The sequence below is a fragment of the Harpia harpyja genome, chromosome Z (assembly GCF_026419915.1).
Source record: "Harpia harpyja isolate bHarHar1 chromosome Z, bHarHar1 primary haplotype, whole genome shotgun sequence".
NCBI lineage: Eukaryota > Metazoa > Chordata > Aves > Accipitriformes > Accipitridae > Harpia > Harpia harpyja.
Window position 1 is genome coordinate 64566619 of NC_068969.1, and position 21838 is coordinate 64588456.

The 21838-nt window shown below is 40.4% G+C and overlaps 1 protein-coding gene across 1 annotated transcript; it reads left to right on the plus strand.

Annotated features, from left to right (window-relative positions):
* The first annotated feature begins 3535 nt into the window (after positions 1-3535).
* On the plus strand, positions 3536-4883 carry CTXN3 (cortexin 3). The gene is given in 1 exon segment (XM_052778129.1): positions 3536-4883. A coding segment is annotated over 1 exon segment (474 nt). The 5' UTR covers positions 3536-3553; the 3' UTR covers positions 4028-4883.
* The last annotated feature ends 16955 nt before the right edge of the window (positions 4884-21838 follow it).

Genomic DNA, 21838 nt, shown 5'->3' on the forward strand with positions numbered 1-21838 from the left:
CAAATTTTTAAACAATCGTGAAGCTTTTCCACCCATGCTATAACCTGGCCTAGCTTTTAGTGGTTGGAATAAGATGAAAAGAAACACATTCGGGTTGTGTTGTTATTATTAGTATTATCTGGTTTCTACCACCTCCCTTGTTATGATCTGTATTTTTTATTTATTCGTTTTGGCTGCATGGATACCTTTGTGCTGAAATAGGGATACCTATAGTGTGCATCACACTCATGCTTTCATCTCTTGCCTCTTGGGATCTGCACTAGAGGTGGATCCTTTAGCAGAAATCTCCCTCATGCTATGGGGAAGGGCCTTTTTGGCTCTCTTTGCAGCTCCCCAGCACCTTCTTCCAGGCTCCTGTCCTCCCTGTCAGTCTCTGATCAGTACCACTGAGGCAGGATGGAATTCAGGGAGGCTGGAGGAACTCTTGCAAGGAGTGCAGAGGTTCTCATGGAAGAAAATACAGTTCAAAGGTTGCCATGTACAGTCTTTATAGTCTCCTCGACAGGGAATGTTTCCAGTTGGAAAGAGTCTCTGGTGCCCAGTGCCCCCAGAGCTCTGCTCACACAACAGATGGTGACAGGCAGGGAGGAAGACGTGGGGCTTGGGAACTCCTTTACACCAGTTGCTCCAAGTCAATGACCAGAGGCCAGGAGGGTGCAAGCCCACATGGCTGTCACCAAGGTGCTTCTAAGCCTAATTACTTGTGTCTATAGATACACCCTATTAATGTCTTCAGCTAGTTACCTTCTCCTTCAAGTACCCATGTGCTTGTATCCCTGGGGATACTTAAGCATCATTTTGTCACAAAGGAAATGGTTAATGATCCCATTTAAGTTTTAGCTTGCAAAATAAGTGGTTCAAAGAAGGCAAAGGATGTGTTTATGACAGGTATTGATCTTTTCTGTGGAGACAAACTGCTGCCCCCAAAAGTTTGCAATCATTCAGTATAATGAGCACACCCAGAAGGCTGCCTGGAAGCCCAAAGCCTCGGAAATACATTCCTTTCAGCTTTGCAATGTAGTCTTAGTATTTTACTGCGTATAATCTATAGCATAAAAATTAGGATTCAGAGTGTGAAAAGCTGCAATTGTAAAATAATCAGACATCTCACCTGTTCCTAAAATCAGTCAATACTGCTTACTGGTATGAAAATGAGTAGCTAACTCTTCTTTGTATTATCCCACTTAGGTGCCTGCTTTGATCCCAAAAGGAAAATAATGAACTGTATTTGCTTATCACAGAGTCAATAATTACATGTATCTTTTTGAAGTCAAGTTTCTTCAAAACTGAAATGATACTGTGCACAGAATCCTTTGTCTATTCTAAGTTTGACATTTCAACCAGCATATCAAAAGTTGATCTTTCCTGACAGTCACAGATTTTCCATCTTCTGCATTTTCTCCCATGGTTGCTAACTGTATTCCGATAATGCCTAGAAAAGTGTCAGGAAAACCTTTCCTAAAACATTCTGATCTGTGAGAGCAAGCATAGTTACTGTATTGTGTGATTGCAGTTTTAGGAAAGACTGTTAAGTGTGTATAATATGTGAATAGCTGAGGGCGTATGCTTAAATAACATTAAAACCCATGACATAATGTGTGTGCTGAAGAGCATTCTGAAGTCAGAATACCAGAGGTCTTTTAAAAGGGGGCACCGCTACCTTTGGCCTTCACTGTAGCATCACTGCCTGTCTCAGTTTATATGTTTCTTCTTTTTATAACAAGATTATTTTTCACCAGAATTCATTATTTCCTTCACCAGGTATCAACCCACCCACCCCCCAAAAAGTCTGTCAGCTTTATTAAACCAGTTGTTCCTAAAGTTTTAGCTCTCTCTATTAGGCAGTCCTCTGCATTTTTTTTATCAGCTGGTAGCTGAGACACTCTTTCAAAAGACTGGAAGTTAACATTTTTGATCTTTCTATCCTTTCCATCATAAATGAAAGCAGGCAGTAATAACCATGCAGTTCCAATATTTTTTTTGCTTTAATATTTTCTCTATTTTGTTTAAGGTACAGTTTTTAGAATAATGCTGGCAATATTCCAGCATGACTATGCTTTCTTAATTCACTTATGCCTATTAACTATTGTTACTGAGGCATGCTTTAAATCATTACTGACCCAGTCCAGTGATGGAGTGGTTATAATCATGTGAAAGTTTCATCTGTGCATGCTATACACTGCCTTGTGTTCTTCTATTTCTTTTCCTTCCTCTAACCATTAACACAACATGTTCAGCTGAGGCATCGTTGTCCTTCCACCAGTTTTGAAGCCTTTCTTTTGCTGAGAACACTTTACAGGTAATTTCAGTGGTGCTGATAACCAGGCCTAAACTGTGGCGTCCAGCAGTGCTTCCCTCGCGCTGGAAGGAAAATCTGGTGTTCAAGGGAGGAGGAAGTAATGGTAGGCAGACACCCAGACAGACAGTCAAGGGAGCAGACGTGCCAGGCAGGCGGTAGCACAGCATATGCTCTGCTGTCTAGAAACAGTCCCAAATCCTGGTGATTCTCTTGATGTGGCAGAGCTGGTGACATAAAAAACATTTTCTTGTTAACTGTGTTTGTAAGCCTGATTCTGATTTTGAGTAAGAGGAAACATTTGCCCTTGAGCTAAATTACTCCTTGACTTACTTCAGGCTGCCTTCCTAAATATTCTCTCGTTTCAAACACAAATTATTTATGCCTTTCCTTCATAAATGCTGCAGTGTTACAGGCACTGAATGGTTGCAGCCTTCCATTGTGGGGACACACTCATATTATTGGCTTGCAGTGGATCCTGGTCCATCCCACCTCAAAACGTTTTTGGTCATTGTGTGCAAAACCATAACTACATTTGTTTTTCAAATGCCTCTCCCCCAACTTAGAGAAGCATCAACTGCAGTTTGTTTGTCCTGCAGCAAGGCATGCAATTTGCCATTTCTGTGGGCTACCCATTGGACCAGTGTGATTAAACCTCTCATTCTCCCCCTTGCAGGGAAGAAATGTTCTACCCCAGTCCAAATGATATGGTAGGCAGGGAGAGGTTACTGCCAGCTCAGGGTCTAGTGACATTTAGTACTGGTGGCTGGATTCTGCACTGCCAACAGAACGGTAGTGTAATGAACTGGTTAACTTTGTTCATGAAATCGCATGTGGGGGTAGAGACATTCCTCGCTTATCTAAACCCACAGTATCCAGTTAAGTACCGATGATTAATGAAAGACGTTCCACCTAACAAACAAATGACGGCGCAAACGCACACACAATGCAGAAGATACCAGCCGCCACCTGAAGGCAGATTACGACCACCTAGCAACTGACGGCACAAACGCACACGCAATGCAGAAGATACCAGCCGTCACGTAGACAGAAACTAGAAACTGTATAAATAAAGGGACTCTTCCCCATTTTCGGCGCGAGCCTTTGGCGGAACACTGTCTCCCCGGCCGCCCAGCGCTGTTTTGCTCTCTTATCGCTTGCTAATAAATTCGATCTTGTCATTTAATACAAATTGGCTCCTCCAATTTGTCACGAGCGTCTATAACAGGTAGAGGATTTCTAAAAGGTCTCTTATATATGATGCAGAGGCAAGCAGACCTGCTGTCAAGTTCTTTTCCATCTTACTTTTCTCCATTAGGAGAAAATTGTACTGAAGTAAACAAACAAAAGACCTGTTCACAGTTAACATTGCTTCCCCCTTGCCCTACAGATAGCAAAGTGCATCTAAATGGCTTCTACTCTGACCTCAGCAAACTGATGATGAAAAGAAGGCGGCTGTGGGATTATTCATTTCAGCTTCCCTGGATGATGGATGGAGAGATATTCACTGCCACTTTTGTGCCATCTGGGAACATGACACCAAATTCTAGCATGACCCTGGAACAGAAAACAACATTTGCCTTTGTGATTTTATTATTTATTTTCTTGGGAATCCTCATTGTTCGCTGCTTCTGAATTCTCCTCGACCCCTACCACAGTATGCCAACATCAACCTGGGCTGATGGACTTGATGGACTGGAGAAAGGCCAGTTTGACTATTCTTTTCCTTAGAGTCTGAGAAGTATGGAGGCTTATTTAGCACTCTGATAAAGAAAAATGATGGAATATCTATTTTGTTTCTGGTTTACATTTTTTTTCAAATATTGTAGGAGATGCAACATACAAATATGCACACAATGAATTTGATTTTAATTAAATACCAAAGCAAGTTGGATTTTTGAAAGTAGATCACTGAATCTCCTCATTGGGAAAAAGATAAATGTTGCATTAGCAGAAATTTTCTTCAGAATGCATTGGAACAATATGTAGTGTATGTGATCTCTTATAACCAGCTAAGAGACACTAGAGCACGTCTTCTCTTGCATAGCTGTTTTATCATTAACAAGAGTCTGTGGAGAAGGTGTATTACAAATGAGGTAACAATGTGTTTTTATGATCTGTATGTAGTAATTAGCTTTTAAAGCTCCACAAGACTCTTCTTACTCTATCTCCCATGCTTTGAAGACAAGTGAGGAAGTTTCCCATACCGTAAGATAAGATTGAAAGAGCTGGAAAACTTCAGAAGAAAAAAATTCCTCCATGTTTTCCCAGGTATTCAATAAGATGATCTTTCTCAGTGTTAAGCAGTGATTAAGCTACGTAATACTAAAAAATCACTGACTGTAACCTTTGTTGTGAATAAGGTATATAATGATTTTGGCCTACCTTTGTCTTTTTGTGCCAAGCTGTTTTCTATGAAGATAGATTTTTGCATTGCTCTTACAACAGCTTATGCAAATAAATTTCAGTCTTGCATGTATTTCAAAACCTGCATTTCCAGCATTCACTCAGTCCGTTTATTGGGTGTGTAAGTCACACTGCATTGTTTTTGTTTCCTAATTGGATGGCTGAAACATTGGTGCTAAGAATCAATAAATAACCACCACCCTCTTTACCTATAAATGTCTTTGAATGTATTTGTACAAAGAAAATCCATTCCTAGAAATCAATGTAAACAAAAACTATCTGCATGATTGATCAGAGAAAGAAAGATTTAAAAGATTGCACAAAATTTGGTAGAACTACTTTGAGTCCAAGTGCATGTTTGCAGGCATTGTTTAGCAGCATTGAAATACTATAGTGATAATATTTGATGTACTGCCAGGAGGGAAAAGGCCACACTCCTGAAACAGAAGAGTCTTAAAAAAGGTCCTAGTGCTGCCAGGCTTCTTAAACATTTCATGGAGTGGGGAAGGGAAGGCACATGCTGCCTGTTTTCAGAGAAAGCTTTAGATTTAGCTATTTTACTCTTACTATAATAATGACAAGTAGTTGGGAAGTTTTCCTTTGTGCTTTGTCTCGCAGCCTGTAAATGCAGAAACAAAGCCAGTACCGTAGCTGGTACAGCTGGGGCTGTGCTGACTCATCTGAGCTGAGGCTCTGACTCTAGCAGTGGCACTTAGAGCTATTTATTTCCCTTTGCTGCTTGTTCTGTCCATTGGTTAAAGGTTGCAGCTATTTGTAGCAGAGGCAGTGGAAGGAGGGGTGGCTCTGCACGCTGGCTGTTGCAGTTCACGGGAGGGCAACCAGACCCCCAAACACAGCTCCCTGACAAGTTCACAGAAAGAAGCTGGGCTGTGATCTGTCACTGCTGAAATACAAGCACAGCTTCTTGCAGGGGTGGTAACCTTCTAGATGGAGAGGGCAGAAGGGGACAGGGACACAACTGTGTTCTCCGGAAGCCATGAGGTACTGGCTTTAGCTACATATCTGTCAGTGCCAGGGCACCTAGTTCAAAGCAAACTCAAACTTTCAGATCATTTCCCAAAGGTAACAACAGTGTGGCATACAAGAAATGTTCCTGTTGTTGCACCAGTGCTGCCTAAAGCAACGTACTGTGAATATTTATGAAGCAGTAACAGCGTTTCTCCCTCTGGCCTGGGATTCCTCTCCTGTGTCAGGGTCTGTTTCTTTGAAGACTCTATATATTTTATTTTCTTTTAAAAGAAAAAGACTTTTCCTTATAATCGCACCTAAAGAGGGAGGTGATGACTCTGGTCAAGGGAATGTAGCACGGTGTTCAAGTGAGGCAATTTGATTCTTGTGTGGATTTTGGAAGTTGATAACTGAGGACTATTTTGGAGACTTAGCTGGCCAGCATCTCTGGTATGTTTGGAAGGATTCCAAGGAGATATTTTTGTAAACCACTGGGATAAGTCAGTCTATTAAGGGGAATTTAATACTGCTAGGCTGTCACTTTAAGTCAGCCTATCTGTGGATATTGCTAAATTGACTGTAGCAAAGATAGGAAATTCACACCAGTTCCCCAATGTGGCAGAGACTTTTTCCTTTGCACTCATGAAGTCTAACAGAAGTTTTCTGAAGACATGCTGGCAATTCAATTTCATGATAGATCACTTTTCTTTTGCCTGGAGAAACCAGACCAGACTTTGAATGGAAAGAGTACTATTCCAGTCTATGAAGTAGCTGCTGGCACATCGCTATGCCTCACAAGAATATGTATTCACTGTGGAATGACCTGAAATATTAATGAGACTGGAAAGGGAGGGTCTGTATGCTAATGCATCTGCGCTCAGGGAACTCTGCAGCCCTGCATCACTCTGGTATAGGCTTTTGTTTATTATATCAGTTTCTGTAGAAAATCCTGTGCAATCTTTTGAAACTCTTTTTAGAATTGAATATTTCCTGATATAATTTGAGCAAATACACTCTTACATACTGTGGAGAAAGAAGGAATATGTGTAATTTTTTAATAAATACCACATTTATGTTAGTCTGGTCAATCTAACTACAGGGAGTTTAAGTCAAAGGCCTACTGGGGAGAGCGAAAGCCAAATAAGGACAGAGATAAAACTCTTTATTGGTAGACACCAGGGAGTAAGCTATTTTACTCTAATGAGGATTTCAAGACTTTTATATCTCAGTCATGAGATAAATTTCTTAAATGAAAGCACTGGCCTAACAGCATGGAGTTGAGACAGCAGTTTGTTAATGTCTGGGGTGCATGTGTGTGAGAACAGCCCCGATGCTGCTTCTCGCTGCAGTCAGGGGTTTGGGTGCAAATTGTGTGGACATGAACTACCTTGAAAGTAGCTCAGGTGTCAGGAATGATACAGCCACAGAAATCCACAGCTCTGTGCACTCTGCAAGAACCATGTAGGGGTTACTGCTGGATATGTACATGTGTTGGTCCTGCAGTGAAAGGCATCTGTCATTGCCATGCGACTAGCAGGATGTGAGCTCTCTTTCAAAGGTAGGTGAAATTGGGATCCAGCAGTACAGCTGTGCTAACTGGGAGAAAAAAAGAACCCATCGACCTACTGAAGCAGTTGGCAGCAGGGAAAAATTCTTCTCTCTCACTGGAGATTGGGTTTATAGAACTGAATGGACCTTAAATTAAAGTTTCCAAGAGGAGGATTTTTTGTAAATAAGAGGCAATATGAATACAAACTTGTCTTATTCTTTTGGTCTGCCTGCTATGTACTTTGAGCAAATGTGTAATGCTTGATTTTGACAAAGCAGCCTGTGAAGCATAGCTTAGTCAGCTTTTACCACACATACACCCAGAGGAAGGCCTGGAGGTACCTGATGTGTGGCTGTGTGGCCCTGTGAGCCTAATGGGATTGGTACACAGGGATTTTGCAGGTTTGGAGCTCTACACAGAGATACTAGAGCTACACATATAAGATGTGGTCTCATGGGACACTTTCAAGAAGTCTAGCTTAGGAGGTGCAAGCTCTGTTCTGATCTGTAGACTATTTGGTAGGAATTTATACTCAATTTGGTGCAAAGATCAACAAACTTTCCCATGTCAATGACCACTGAGAAGCAGCCTGCAGACCCCCAAGAACTGCAGGAAAAAAGCCAAACCCCTTTTATCTACAGCATGACTGGGTCTGTGGCCATGACCTGAATTTTCTCCAACACAAAATCTCTTTTTTCATTCTGGGTTATTGAAATATGCTTAGTCTGTAAAACATGGCAAGTGTCTATTCATACCAATGTAATTTGCATGAAGATAAAGCTACTGGCTTCCCACATTTCACATCCTGTTTTCAGTGCTTTTGGAGTTCTGCAATAAAGTTTTGGACTTCTTTTTAATACACAGGTTTGGTGTCATTTCCGCAGCATTGGTATGTGAGGCTGCCATGGTTCCTGTTCTTTTGTCAGTGTCACCATAAAAGCAGCTGACACTACAGCAATTTTTCTTTTTTACCTCTTGGCATACTAACTAATCAATACCCATCATGCCTCTAGACATCCGCATTGTTACCTTCATGGTCTAGAAGCAGCAGTGAGGAGTGAAAGGTCTTTTTCAAGACAGAGACAAAGAAGACTTATTATCAGAGCTAAGGCAGGATCTGTGAAGCGTAGGCTCCTTTCCCATGTTGAAGTCACTGTGTGCTAGTCAGCAGGGTAGTAGAAAATGCATCCTTCACTTCTGATGTAACTGTAAAACATGGTAAGTCCTATCACAGTTCCTTCTGCTTTGTATGAGCTCTGTTTTTCACTGTGGGAGAACCAGTGTTGCAGCAGCTGCACCCAACCTGCTATTTAGACCAGTGCAAGATCTCCAAGGGAACTGGGGTATTTGGTACATTTCTGCTATCCCAGCAACTTAATAACCAGTGCCTGAACTAGACTGTACTTCCATCACATGGAGTTGATTTTCAGTAAGATTCTCTACTTTTTTCTGCATTAGTTTAAAAATCTTACCTTGCCTCTTAGAATTGGTATTAGAGGTTGAATTACATCTAAGCAGACAACTACTTTACATACAATGAAGCCATGGCAAAAAAAATTCCGATTTTTGACTGTCTGTTCCATATGAGGAAAAAATGACAAAGGCCAGAGTCAGAACATCTAGGGATTACATCTTAGAGTAAAGTATGTTCAATAATGCCCGGTCTGAGACAGGAGAAAGACTCACACATAATGCCAGCCCCTCTTCTTTATAATTCTATGGCCGAAGCTGGTGATCACTTCAGACTCCAGCGTAAATCAAAGCAGACCTAAAGGTCTTTAATCTTGTGACATTAGTCACAGTGTCCTTGCAACAGCAAAAGAAGCATTATTTAAGAAGTTTTTGTAGTTGAAGGGTCACATTCTTAAGAGCTGATTCCCCATGGCTTTGGCTTGATGTAATTGACTTCAGCTGCATTACTTCAGATTTACATCAGTGTAACTAAGAGTGGTCTCCAAATTTCTAAACACATACAGCTGCATTAAAGAATTGGTAGTGCTGCACTGATGTTTAATACATGTGCAGTCAAATTTTTTTTTTATCAACTAGTTTTTAGGAGCAGCATCATTAGCTGTTAAGCTTTAACAGGACCTATAAATGCCATAACATTACTGTGGTGACAACATGCTTTCACTGGCTTTCTGATGTGACTGAACATACTTTTACTCATAGTGTTTGACTGCTAATTAAGGGGCCAGTGTCATAAAGCAGGCATTAAATTTACCATTGATAGCACCATTTCTATTCTATCACTCTATTTTTGATTAGGCTTTATAACTGGTTGGGATGTTTGTTTGTTTTGCTTTTTTATTTGTTTACACTTTGGACAGTTTTTGGCAGAGACTTAAAAATTGTCCTGTTTCCTATAGAATCTTCATTTGAGGTTACTGGAGAATTTTTACTAATGCCTGCTAATCAATTTGGATAGATAAAAAAATATTTCACTTCTATAAAGTTTAACCAGCTGTTAAAAAAAAAATCTTGCTGATACTTTCTGTATTTTGTCTCTTATGGCGAACAGCAGAGTGCAAAGAATTTGATAACAAGAAAGGAGTGGCCATAAAACGTTATTGTATATATAACAGTTGTGTAAAATGAGATGTCACCTCTATTTACTATCTGGATTTCTTTGTGCCAGGAGACTGCATTACACATTGCAGCTTCGCTTTCTTGAAAATGATTGGCACAAGATCATTTTTTCTCTCTATCTCGTAATTTGAGATTTTTCTGCCTTAGATTTTTTTCCTGTAGTTCTTCCTTCTGTTTGGGATTGCAAGCTCAGATGCCTCTGTCTGCTTGTTGCCAAAGCTTTACGTCTCCCAGAAAGAGTAATTTCCAGGTGTAATCAAGCAAGAAGACATGCTGCAGTGGCTAAGGTAACAAAATATACAATGAAAGAATTGCAGCAATCAATCAGAGCTTTAAAACAATTGAAGAATTGTGATTTTTATCTCTGTCTTCCCTATTGCCATGACTTAGCTTACGGGCTACCTGGTCAAGAGTATTATTTTTAGTCATTGTAGCTCTTACTATAAACATAGACCAATCATTTCCATTAATTATTGTTAACATCAGAAGATAACGTGACTGGGTTGTGTGAAAAAATGCAGCTTTTTCCCCTGAAGTACTGTAATATTTTGGCCTTACATATCTCACTAGCAGTTACCATAACACGGTGTAAAGTTGCCATATGATGCAATGTTTTCAACTTTCCTGGAGCTTCTCTCTAACCCGTATAGAAAATGGGTGTTACAAAAGTAGGAGAATGCTTATTTATACAACAATTGAAATGAAGTTTTTGAGGTGACTACAATGTATAGTTTTGTGGAATTTGATTGATAGTAAGTACTCGCTAATCCATGTGTTGCTGGTTACATAGCAGCAGACACAGAATAATAAAAAAAATCACAATTTGCTAAATATAGCCTGGAGATTAAGACACAGGGGAAGAAAGTTCTCTCCTAAAACAAATGGATAATGGAGAAATACCATACAGAATGGTATATCAAGACTAGGAAGTCTCCAATGTGTTTAGAAAATAATTATTCACAACTGCTAGTTAGTACATTTAAAAAAATTGTTTATCATCTCAGGTATGTAAGTATTCCCTTGACTTCAGCAGGCTGAAATTGGCTTACATGCTTTGAAATGCTTCTTGATCTATTCAAATTCATATTTATCAAAAGACTCAAATTTTCTGATTGCATAAATGTGAAAAAGAATCCAATGCATTTACATAAAGACATGGTTCATCACATACAACTAAACATGACAGTAGTACCCGAAGCAGTCACTGCTATGACATAATGTATAGAGCATGTTTTTCTAAGGAGATAGTGAACAGCATAGAATCCTAATGTAAACAAGCACAATAGCTGCTATCTCAGTATGTCTACTTGAAATCACTCCTCTACACTTCATTGTGGAGTTTGTATCTATATCTGCATTACATAGACGTATATAGTATGTCTATTGTGCTTGCAGTTCGTGTAGGCAAACACAACTAAACTCTGGAGTAACAAGCTCAAATATTTCTAGTAGCCCAGCCACAGCACTAAAAAGCATGTTTTGGCTCACCACTGAACAGATCCTGGAGAGGTTCAGCAGCACTTGCTAAGGTCTTTATTGACACTTCGTACTGATAACCAAGATGATACAGAGTTTACAGTTAAATGGGATAAACCTCACAAGCATCCCCATCCCTCTGGACTGTAGCACTTGCCATAGGCTATGTAACTCTCACAGTAAGAAATCCCTGTGCTTCTTCACCACGATAGTTGTATATCTGGATGGCTGTCATGATATAAAACCAAAAACTAAACCCTGGAAAAGACCCATTAATTCTCTTTATAGAACAAAACCAGTATCTGAGAAGTATGGAGTTATGCTAACATACAAAGGATGCGTTAACACCAGAGATCAAGAAAGGATTTTTTTTTTTTTTATATGCACATTAGTAGCAGCATTAGCAGAAGTTGTTGATAAAAACAGAGTCACAGAATCACAAAGGTTAAAAAGGACAAGGGGAGGTCTGTTTAGATCAGGTTGCTCAGGGCTGTGTCCAGCTGGATTTTGAATATCTCCACAAGTGGAGATCCCACGGCCTCTCTGGGCAACCTGTTCAAATATTTGATCATCCTCAGGTTAAAAAAAAGAAAATCCTGTTGGAATTTCCCATGCTGAAACTTGTGCACATCGCTTCTCGTCCTTCCATTCTGCACCTGCGTCTTCTCTGCACCCTCCAGTGGGGTCAGCTGTAGGCAGCAGTAAGCTCTCACCTGAGCTTTCCTTCCTCCAGGCTGAACAAACTCTGTGCCTTCAGCTTCTCCTCATGCATCAAGTGCTCCAGCCCTCTGATCAGCCTGGAGTCTGCTGGACTTGCTCCGGTTTAGCCATGCCTGGGAAGTCCCAAACTGGACATAGTTCACCAGCCGTGGTCTCCCTAACGCAGAATAGAGAAATACCAGTGCCCTGGACCCGCTGGCTGCACCCTTGCTAATACAGCCCAGGATGTGGTTGGCTGCCTTCACCACAAAGGCACACTGCTGGCTTATCTTGTTTCCTTCACAGCAACACTGATAACTCCAAGTCCCCTTTCTTGCAGCGTAAGGATCACACTGGAAGCTCAGCTGCTGGAAGTCTGCTGTCACAGAGGTTGTTTTCTGGGGGTTTTATTTCACACAAGCAAAATTAAATATTAGGTGCATTTTTCCTTTAAAATTTTAATCTGTAAGTTTTCAAATAAAAAATCCAGGGAGACAATTGTAGGTAATCTAATTTTCCTAATTTTCTCTTTGTGGAGAAGTACAGCAGGACTTATTTGATGATTCAGTAATGGCAGTAGGAAAATAAATCTATTTTCTTTTTATTTATAGGCCCTTTCAAATCTTCCTTGCAGTACCTACCCATTCAAAAAAACCCAGTACGAAATCCAACAACAGAAGAAAACCCCTTTTCTGCAGTCAGTTTCAGTGGCCACTTGGGCGTGCAAGGACAGTTCTTGTCTTAGCATTGGTAGCTGAAAAAGGGAGGAGGACTGGTCTGCAGTTTAATTCCTCTTCATAAAGCTATTCAGTAAATCTTTCAAATAACTTGTGTACCTAACCATATTACTTTAGTGTAGCTCATTACGTCTTCCTGTAGTCTTCCTAATGTGCTGTGCTGGTTTTGGCTGGGATATTAATTTTCTTCATAGTAGCTAGTATGGGGCTATGGTTTGGATTTGTGCTGAGAACAATGTTGATAATGCCGAGATGTTTTTGTTATTGCTGAGCAGTGCTTACACACAGTCAAGGCCTTTTCTGCTCCTCACCCCACCCCACCAGCGAGTGGGCTGGGGGTGCACAAGAATTTGGGAGGGGACACAGCTGGGACAGCTGACCCCAACTGACCACAGGGATATTCCAGACCATATGACGTCATTGCTCAGCACACAAACCTGGGGGAAGAAGAAGGGGTGGCGGGGGGGGGATGTTCAGAGTTACAGCATTTGTCTTTCCAAGTAACTGCTACACGTGATGGAGCCCTGCTTTCCTGGAGTTGTCTGAACACCTGCCTGCCAGTGGGAAGTGGTGAATGAATTCCTTGTTTTGCTTTGCTTGCGTGTGTGCCTTTTGCTTTACCTGTTAAACTGTCTTTATCTCAGCCCACAATTTTTCTCACTTGTACCCTTCTGATTCTCTCTCCCATCCCACTGTGAGGGAGGTGAGTGAGCGGCTGTGTGGTGCTAGAGTTGCTGGCTGGGGTTAAACCACAACACGTGCTTAGACCACTTCATCATAAACAGCATTAAAGCTATCAAATGCCAAGGTATTATGTACCAACTGATGGCAGAACTGATCTTTTCCACAGCAGAATAGGAGAGCCTCCCATATAATGGTTTTATGAGTGTTGCCTACGTACGTTTTCATTTCAGGAGCTAGATTTTGAGAGCAAGGATTAATGACAAATCTTTATTGCTGCTGAAATGCAAATCCACCTAGAAGTAATCATAAAGCTGTTTTCCCCACCCTGTCAAACACATACTTCAAATGCTGGATACACCAGAGATTGTTTGGACAGGTTTTCTGGTTTTATTTTTCTACGTACAGGATTTGGCCTTTCAGCACTTCCGCTCTGCTTATACTGTTTAGATTATATGCATGCAGGGAAAGTACCTTTCTATTGTACGTGAAGTACAGCTACCATCTATAGTTTGAATAGCAGATTTACTAGAAAGAAAGGTCTGTGCTGAGTGAGGCTAGATCTGCATACCTCAGTTTTAAGACAATTAATTTTCTTTGCTCTACAGGTCTACAGTATTCTTTTTTTTTTCCAGAGAAAACAAGGAGATATATAAATGTTTTATGGAAAATTTGTCATTATCTACTATTTTTCTTTCAAAAGTTTGGAATAGGAGGGGAAGAGAAAGAAGTGCGTTTTTCTTAAATCCTTCAGGAGTTTGAGAATAGGGTTGAGGGAGATGTCTCAGTTAGGACCCACCTTCTCCCTCATTAGTTGTGAAAATCCATTATTTCTGTGGGAAGGGAATTTTGAAATCTGCAAGCCCTCCACTGAAAAGAAAATTGCATCTCTGTAGACTCATGACACAGGAAGATCGGTAAGCTAAGCAAACACACTGCGAAGCAGAATCTGCCAAGAGAGGGTGGTCTGCTCATGAGCTGTGGACTGCTGATGTAATTTTATTAAGTTTATTTTGTTAATTGCGATTATTGGTCTAGACCAGTGGACATCTTTCATTGATTTCAAGTTCCAAAATCAAGACAAGTTTTTGAGATCTGTATTTTGACCTTGCTTATTCCAGGACTACATCTGATTTTCACTGATACAGTTATATTATGGGTAAAGAAAGTTCACATAAGATCAGTACTGCGTGGCTAAGGCTGAGTGTCCTCAGGCTGTATTGCACTGAATGCAGATTATATTTTTAGAGGTTGAACTCCAATCTGGGAAAGCATGTGCGGAGGTGGGAGCACGTAAGGGACTTACCACAAGATAGTTAGCAAACAAAACGCACCTCCTGCCAGCTGACTCATGCTTGCTATAGACTCAAGAGCAGAGCTGGACATGCTGGGAATTACAGACCTGAAAGTCATAGCATGTACAAAGCTTAAGAAAGAGTCCAAGAGAGTACCATGTTTCTTTCAGATAGGATTGCCTGTCTTCTGTAAAGTGGTCAAGTGTTGCTCTTTGTAGTGACAAAATGTTTATAATGCTGAAGGGCTTTTGTATGGTAGGGCTGTCAGGGTGTTTATTGTCAGGGTTATTGTAGAGGTGGGAGCACTGATACTCTGTTCCATTTATTCCCACATCTGTTCCTTTGAATTGTGTACAATAAAACAAAATTGTACTCCACCAATATCCTTCTGTGCCTGATGATATAATCGACAGCAGTACAAACTGCTGGCCTACAACAACAGTTGGGAACTTGATAATTGAAACTAAGGTTTTTGTATAAATTTGAAACAGTTAAGCATTATTGTTATGGCAAAAAATCCCTTCTTCAACTTTCAATACCACTCAAGCAATCTCTTTTGCACCTTGATAACTGTAAAGAATCTATTATTTGTTTGTTTTTACCAGTTCTATATAAATAAAGTACAAACTTGTACATAGATCTACCAGAGTGTGACAAACTGCCAACTTAAAGCAGAACGTACCAGAAGCAGCATGAATCAGGAAAAAAAATATTCTGGGAGAGAAATGAAAACGTCTTCTGACATATGCATGTATGAATGAGAAGCACAGACACAAATTCTGACTCTTGTGCCCTACACACAATGGACATTGCAGAGGTGTGAAGAGGCAGGGAAAAATACAATCTGACAGATCACAGAGAATTATAAACATTGGATGCAATACTCTAACTTGGAAAAAGTGAACCATTTTGCTCTTAGCTGACCTAAGACTGCATGAACGTAGAGTTGCCTTTGACGTTTCTTTGCAGTGCTAAATTTGATAGAATCTGAAGATAAAGTATAACTTTAAAAAGCAGCTATTTCTATTTTGCTTTAAATTGATGGGTTATTCCACATGCAGTGGAATCCATTCCAGGCTATTCATTTGTACCTTTCAGTTTGCCAGTAAAAATCATGCAGAAAAGAGCTCATCATTTGTGGACATTGTTCCTGTTCTTGTCTAACAAACCACGAGCAACTCAGTTCAGAGTACAGCTTGTTTTTCATAACAGTATTCTGAAATACCACCCTTGTTTATTATATCTGGTTAGCTGTGCTGAAGTGCAGTATACAATTAATTTCAAGCTAAACAATTTCTACTGTAGTAATTCTGACTGGGAAGTGTATGGGGCAGATCAAAAGTATTCTATAGTATCAGCCATAATGAACCACTTCAGGTGGCTCAGATGTCCTAGTCATAGCTTGAATGTGAAGGGTAGTATTCAGCTAGCCCTGGGGTTTGTGCTGATGGGCTTACCTGACAGCAGGAGATTCTATGCTCCCTTGCCATAAAGAGGGCATTGCATTAGGTGAATCTATTTGATGATACAGTTTGTAGAAGACTTTATAGAAGACTTGTCATAAAACTAAAGCTAAATTTGTCAAAGGCAATTTGGGAGAGAAGGATGCCTAGATGGATGATAGAGAAACTGGACCTTTTTTCACACTGTATCAACAACCTTTAATAACATTCCAAAAGCAGGTAGCTGCACACTATAAGCAAGGGAATATCCGCCATATTTTGTGAGTACTTGTATGAACATTAATTTGATTTCTGTGTCTGAGGTCTTAAAAACTAAAGTAAAATAGTGGCTACTGAAGTGCTTTTTTCCCCCACTAGAGATGTGACTAATTTTAAGTATTACAAGTAATTACAAGTAACCTGAAAGGGGCTTGTAGTGAGGTGGGTGCGGGTCTCTTCTGCCAGGTGGCTGGAGATAGGATGAGAGGAAATGGCCTCAAGTTGCAGCAAGGGAGGTTTAGGTTGGATATTAGGAAAAATGTCTTTACTGAGAGGGTTGTCAGACATTGGAATAGGCTGCCCAGGGAGGTGGTTAAGTCACCATCCCTGGAAGTATTCAAAAAGCGCATAGACAAGACACTCCAGAACATGGTTTAGTGGGCATGGATGATGGTTGGACTCAATGATCTTGAAGGTCTTTTCCAACCTAAATGATTCTATGATTCTATGATTCTATGATAATTTGCAGACATACTGCAGTCCATGATGTCCTTACTATAATTTTCCTGTATTAAACTTTTGCAAATCCCATTATTAATAGTATTCATGCAGCTACTTTGAGTTATTTTGTATACCCAGTAATTTGCTTTTTCCTACCTCTAAAAAATTACAAATAATACAGATCTTTTGACATTGGTGATAACTTGGAAAACAAAATGTAAAAATAACACTCCAGTGTATCTGATCCATTTAACTACTTCACATGATGTTGTCAATTAGTGTAAGTTTCCCCTCCACATTATAATGATAGTATTTCACATCTGCAACATATGTACTTTGGTGAGCTAGATATACCCATTATAATTAGATAGTGTAAAATTGAAACTGAAATGGAAATATGTCCAGTGGTTTTTTATGTAATTAACCTCTGTCTTTTATTGTGTAAGAATTGGAAAATATAAGCACAAGCCAATAAATTTTGTAAGTTGCCCAACTTTCAATCTTCACAGTGCTGGATTTCAAAATTGGGTGATGTTTACAAATTATTCTGATTGTGGGACTGTATTGGGGATTGGGAGAGACTGTGAAAAACTAAATACACACTCATAACAGATGTGAGGCTGCTGCAGCTATACTCTGAGATCTCCCAGTTGACTTCTGAGGAGTTACCCACCTCACTTGGTGTAAACGTCAAGGCTGTTGTGTGACCCTGTTACTTCACGACTGACTCCCTTTCTTCTTTCCTTGAGAGTTGCTTCCCCATTCTTGCTAAATATGCAGTAAAGTCCCTGAGTATGGGATTTTTTAGCAACTCCAGATTTATCCGCTGGAACTAGAAATATTTTAAGACATATAATCTGTGCTAGCTATTCTTTGCTTTTCTACAACAGTATTTAGTTAAGCAACCTCCCAGCCCCCTGTTTTGTGCTTACCACAGTTTGGGCTGGACCCAAGATGGAAAATACCAGTGATTTAAGACTTTCCTTGCATCTTTCTAATAGTGTGACCAACTGGTGTCGCCTTTGGTCCACAGAAGTTCAGCTAGACTGCCTCAGTTTCTCTACAGTTCTCTATAGCCCCAAGCAACTATTTTGTGTGTCAGAAGTAGCTGGAACAGTGTACACAATACTGCATCAGCTGTGCCTCACTACCAGAGACACACCTTCCTCTTGAGGCTATAAGGAAAGTGGCTAGAGCCCATGTGCCAGATTAATCCTCCCATGCCAAGGAAGTGCCACAGTGAAATGGTGAATCGTACATGTTAAGCCTGGGTCAGGTCCAGGAGGCTCACTGTTGCTATTAGAGTAGTGCTCCTCAGCAAGCCCACTGCTAGAAGAAGGGCGAGCTTGAAAACATGACCTGAAGAGTGGGAAGAAAGACCTGCAGGAACAGGTTAGAATTACTCAGATGACAGGAGAATGGAGCAGCTGGGAGGGCAGAACAGGCACGTTGCTTCTGCTGCTGACCTCTGGAGAAAGAAGCACAGTACTCTGCCATGAAAAATAGCTTCTGTGCATTTATTTCAGCAACTTCTCTGAACATTCATTTCCTGTAATGAGTTCATGCTGGGCTTTTTATTGTCTTTTTAAGCTTAATTGAGGATAAGATAGAACAAAACCCTTGAAGGGGAGCCTTGGCTTAAGGGACAAGGCAGCAGGCATCTGCTGCTATGGGTGGGTACATTGTCCAGGGTGGATGCGTTGTACGTGTGTTATTATTTGGACATTTCTCCTCGTGTTCTCCTTGTTTTTCAGCCTCTCCTTACAAAATGTAAAACCGATGATGATACATCTGGACTGTAAGTATGAGACATTTAATGCTCACATTTAGACAAAATTTCTTTGCCATCGACATTTATGAGGCTCACTAAAGTTCAATCTTTCCTGAGCAGAAGATTCCATATTCAAACCCAAATGCTTACATCAGCAGTACAGTGATTTCAATAAAACCACTACATTTGGCTCAATTTATCATTCAGTTAAAGGCTGCAATAATGAATTCGACCAAAAAAAAATAAAATTAGACATACCAGTGTAAACTGGTGAAATTACTTGCTAGTGTAACTATGACCTAAATTACTCTTGGCAGTGGGCTAGGTGTGGAAGGCATGTAGGAAAAAGTCTTTGGCTCATGCAGATTGGTTTGGCCACCATTCCTGGCAGTACTACTCATGCACTGATGGTAAAGGTGGCTGAAATTCATGAGTGAATTAAAGTATTCCCTCCCAAACAATGATGATAATCATGTTTGTAACACTTCAGAAACATGCATTTCTATTAAACAATGAGTTGCTGACCAGTTAGGCTCTGGTACAGATGCATGACAATGTGCGGAACAGCTTTTTGCATGTTGACAGCAGGCTGATTAATTTGAAACCATATATTTGCTGGGTGCAAAAGCTAACGAGGAGCACAATGTTGCCACAGGTCGCTCCCTGACAGGATAGAGTGTACTGGATCTCCCTGGAGAGGGATAGTCTTTTGCTCAGAGTTCCTTTTAGGAAAAGAGTTAATTCTCTGGCATGGTACCTTCTGAGGGCAAGTAAATCTGTCATGCAAGGTAAGCAGAATGAAGCAAAGGAAGAAGGGTTTGTTTTCCCACTCGTGATCCACAGAGAAGTCCTAGCAATTCCTGCAGTTGTACTAGGAACATGAACACGAACATGATGACACCCTGGGGTGAGTGGGCTGTCTCTAACAAGGAATGACTACAACATCTTAGAAAGTGATAGGCAGAATCCCAAAAGACCACGTCATTATGGTCAGAAAAACAGAGAGACAGGGAAACAGCCAGATTGAAAGAAAAGGGAAACAATCAATCTTACACATACTTAGAGAAGTGTGCAACAGGACCAAACCTGACATGTACATATGCAAAAAAGAGAGAAGGTGAAGTAAAAGAATGTATACCTCAACACAAAGAAACCACAGGAAACCATGTGGTTACACTGAGAGATCATCCCCATAATTGCAAACCATTTACTTTTCATTAACTGAGATCTGCCAGCACCTGGCCACCATTTTATGCTCCACCCACTCTTGTAAAATGGAAGCTCAGTATCTGTAGCAGTACTGGCTATCTATGATCTGTTTGCCAAAAACTGCATGGTGCTGAAGAGACAGAGATCATGCACTGGTTCATGTAAAACTGGCCATTTTAGGAAGAACAAAGATTGCTTCCTATTTCTTTGAATGTATTCTTTGAGAGGAGACACCATTGTTTCCTGTTTTTTTGTAACAGAAGAGTTTTAGCAAACCAAGCACTCTTTAGAGGATATACCAACTATTTAAATGCAAATCAATGGAGCTGCTAGATGTGTCTTAAACCATATAAAGTTATCTGAACTGGGTGTTTTGAGGGTTGCCTCTATGGCAGCACCTTCTGGCACATCCCAGTTTGCAATAGGTGATAAGATCGAGAATGTATTGGGGGGAGATGCACAAGAGTGCTTGTGTTCTGATATCTGTTAAACTGTTTAATAAAAGAACTCTTTAATAAAAGAGGCTGTTAAGCATGTTAGAGGACGTGAGAGTAATGGGGGTCACCACTGCAGCAAGAGGCCCTGGCTGACTAAAGTCTGACTCACAGCTTTGTTGTTTTTCAGCTGGGGCAACTGCAGATGATTCTGATTCTTAGTAAAGAAGCTTTAGACCTGGTGTAACTTAAGGGTGATGAAGGTCCCAGCAAATGGTGCCTTGTGTTAGAGACTGGTCAAGGTGTAGCTCTTGGAAGAAAAAGGCATGGGACTTTGAGTTACAGCAAGGTTTACATGAGGTTAGGGAAATGTGAACACTGAATATATTTGGGTACATACCAAACTGAATGTATAGTTACTGTGAGATATGTTCCTCTAGGTAGAACAATTTGGGGTTCACCCAGCTGGAGACCACAAATCGTGTCCTATACTCATGTACAGATGCTGGAGTATGCCTGATTTGATGTATACATCTGTGTGCGCATGCATGTGTGTGTGTGTGTATGTGCATGTGTGTGTGTGTGTATGTACGTGTGTGTATATATATACACACACACACTGAGGTCATGCAGTCAGACAAGATTGTAGCCTGCTGTTAGAAACTCATACAAAATGTCTGTCGTGCTTTGTCTACAGCTAGGGTTAATATGCTGACTGCCTGACTGGGACTAGTATTTGGTTGTTCCTTTGCCTAATCATTTCAGGTTTGTTTGCCTCCTACTTCTTTGTGCTTCACAGTTAATTTACAAGTGGCTAAAAGCTAGTTTCTCTGAGAACTTAGGCCCTTTGCAGACGTTCTCAATTATTTATGCCTTTCTTCAACAGAGAGTCTATTATTCTTCTGCCTTGTCTGCAATGAATTCTTGTTTCCTCTATGTGAGGAGTATTCTCTGTTATACAAGGATTCTCCACTTGTTGCAATAGCTGGTCTCAAATTACCAAAAAGCTAGACAGTTTCTGTAGGTGATGATTTAAAGAGATCTTTGTTGGAGCACATAACTACGATGCAGTGGGCAGAGTAATAAACCTCACAGGAAAGAACTTATGTGGGGGAAAGGAATGACTGATTCCCCATTGAGCTGTGAACATTTGCTAACCAGATTATTCAGTGAAAATTATCCTTAAAGTAGAGAGCAGTGCAAATCCCAGCTGTTTTAGGGGTAGAAATGTGATGTGCATGGGTGGTGCCCCATGCTATTTTCTTCTTCTTTTATGTGTCTGCAATGTCCAGTTTTGCTTATCCTCATCATTTTCTTCACAAGTGACTAGGTCTCTAGCATTTTTAATTGGTTTTAATTAGCATTTTTCCTTTCTCTTGGCTTGCAACTTTCAAGCTTTGTTCAGCACAAGGCTATTCTGGCCATGCTTACTAGCAGGCAATCTTGTTATAGATCATTTATGGTGCTTCTGCTGTGACTTTTTCTCAGAAGTGTCTGCTGAGTTTTTTACTCGATCCTGTTCAACACAGATTTCTACACTCTTCTCTGCTTCGGTTTAAATGTAG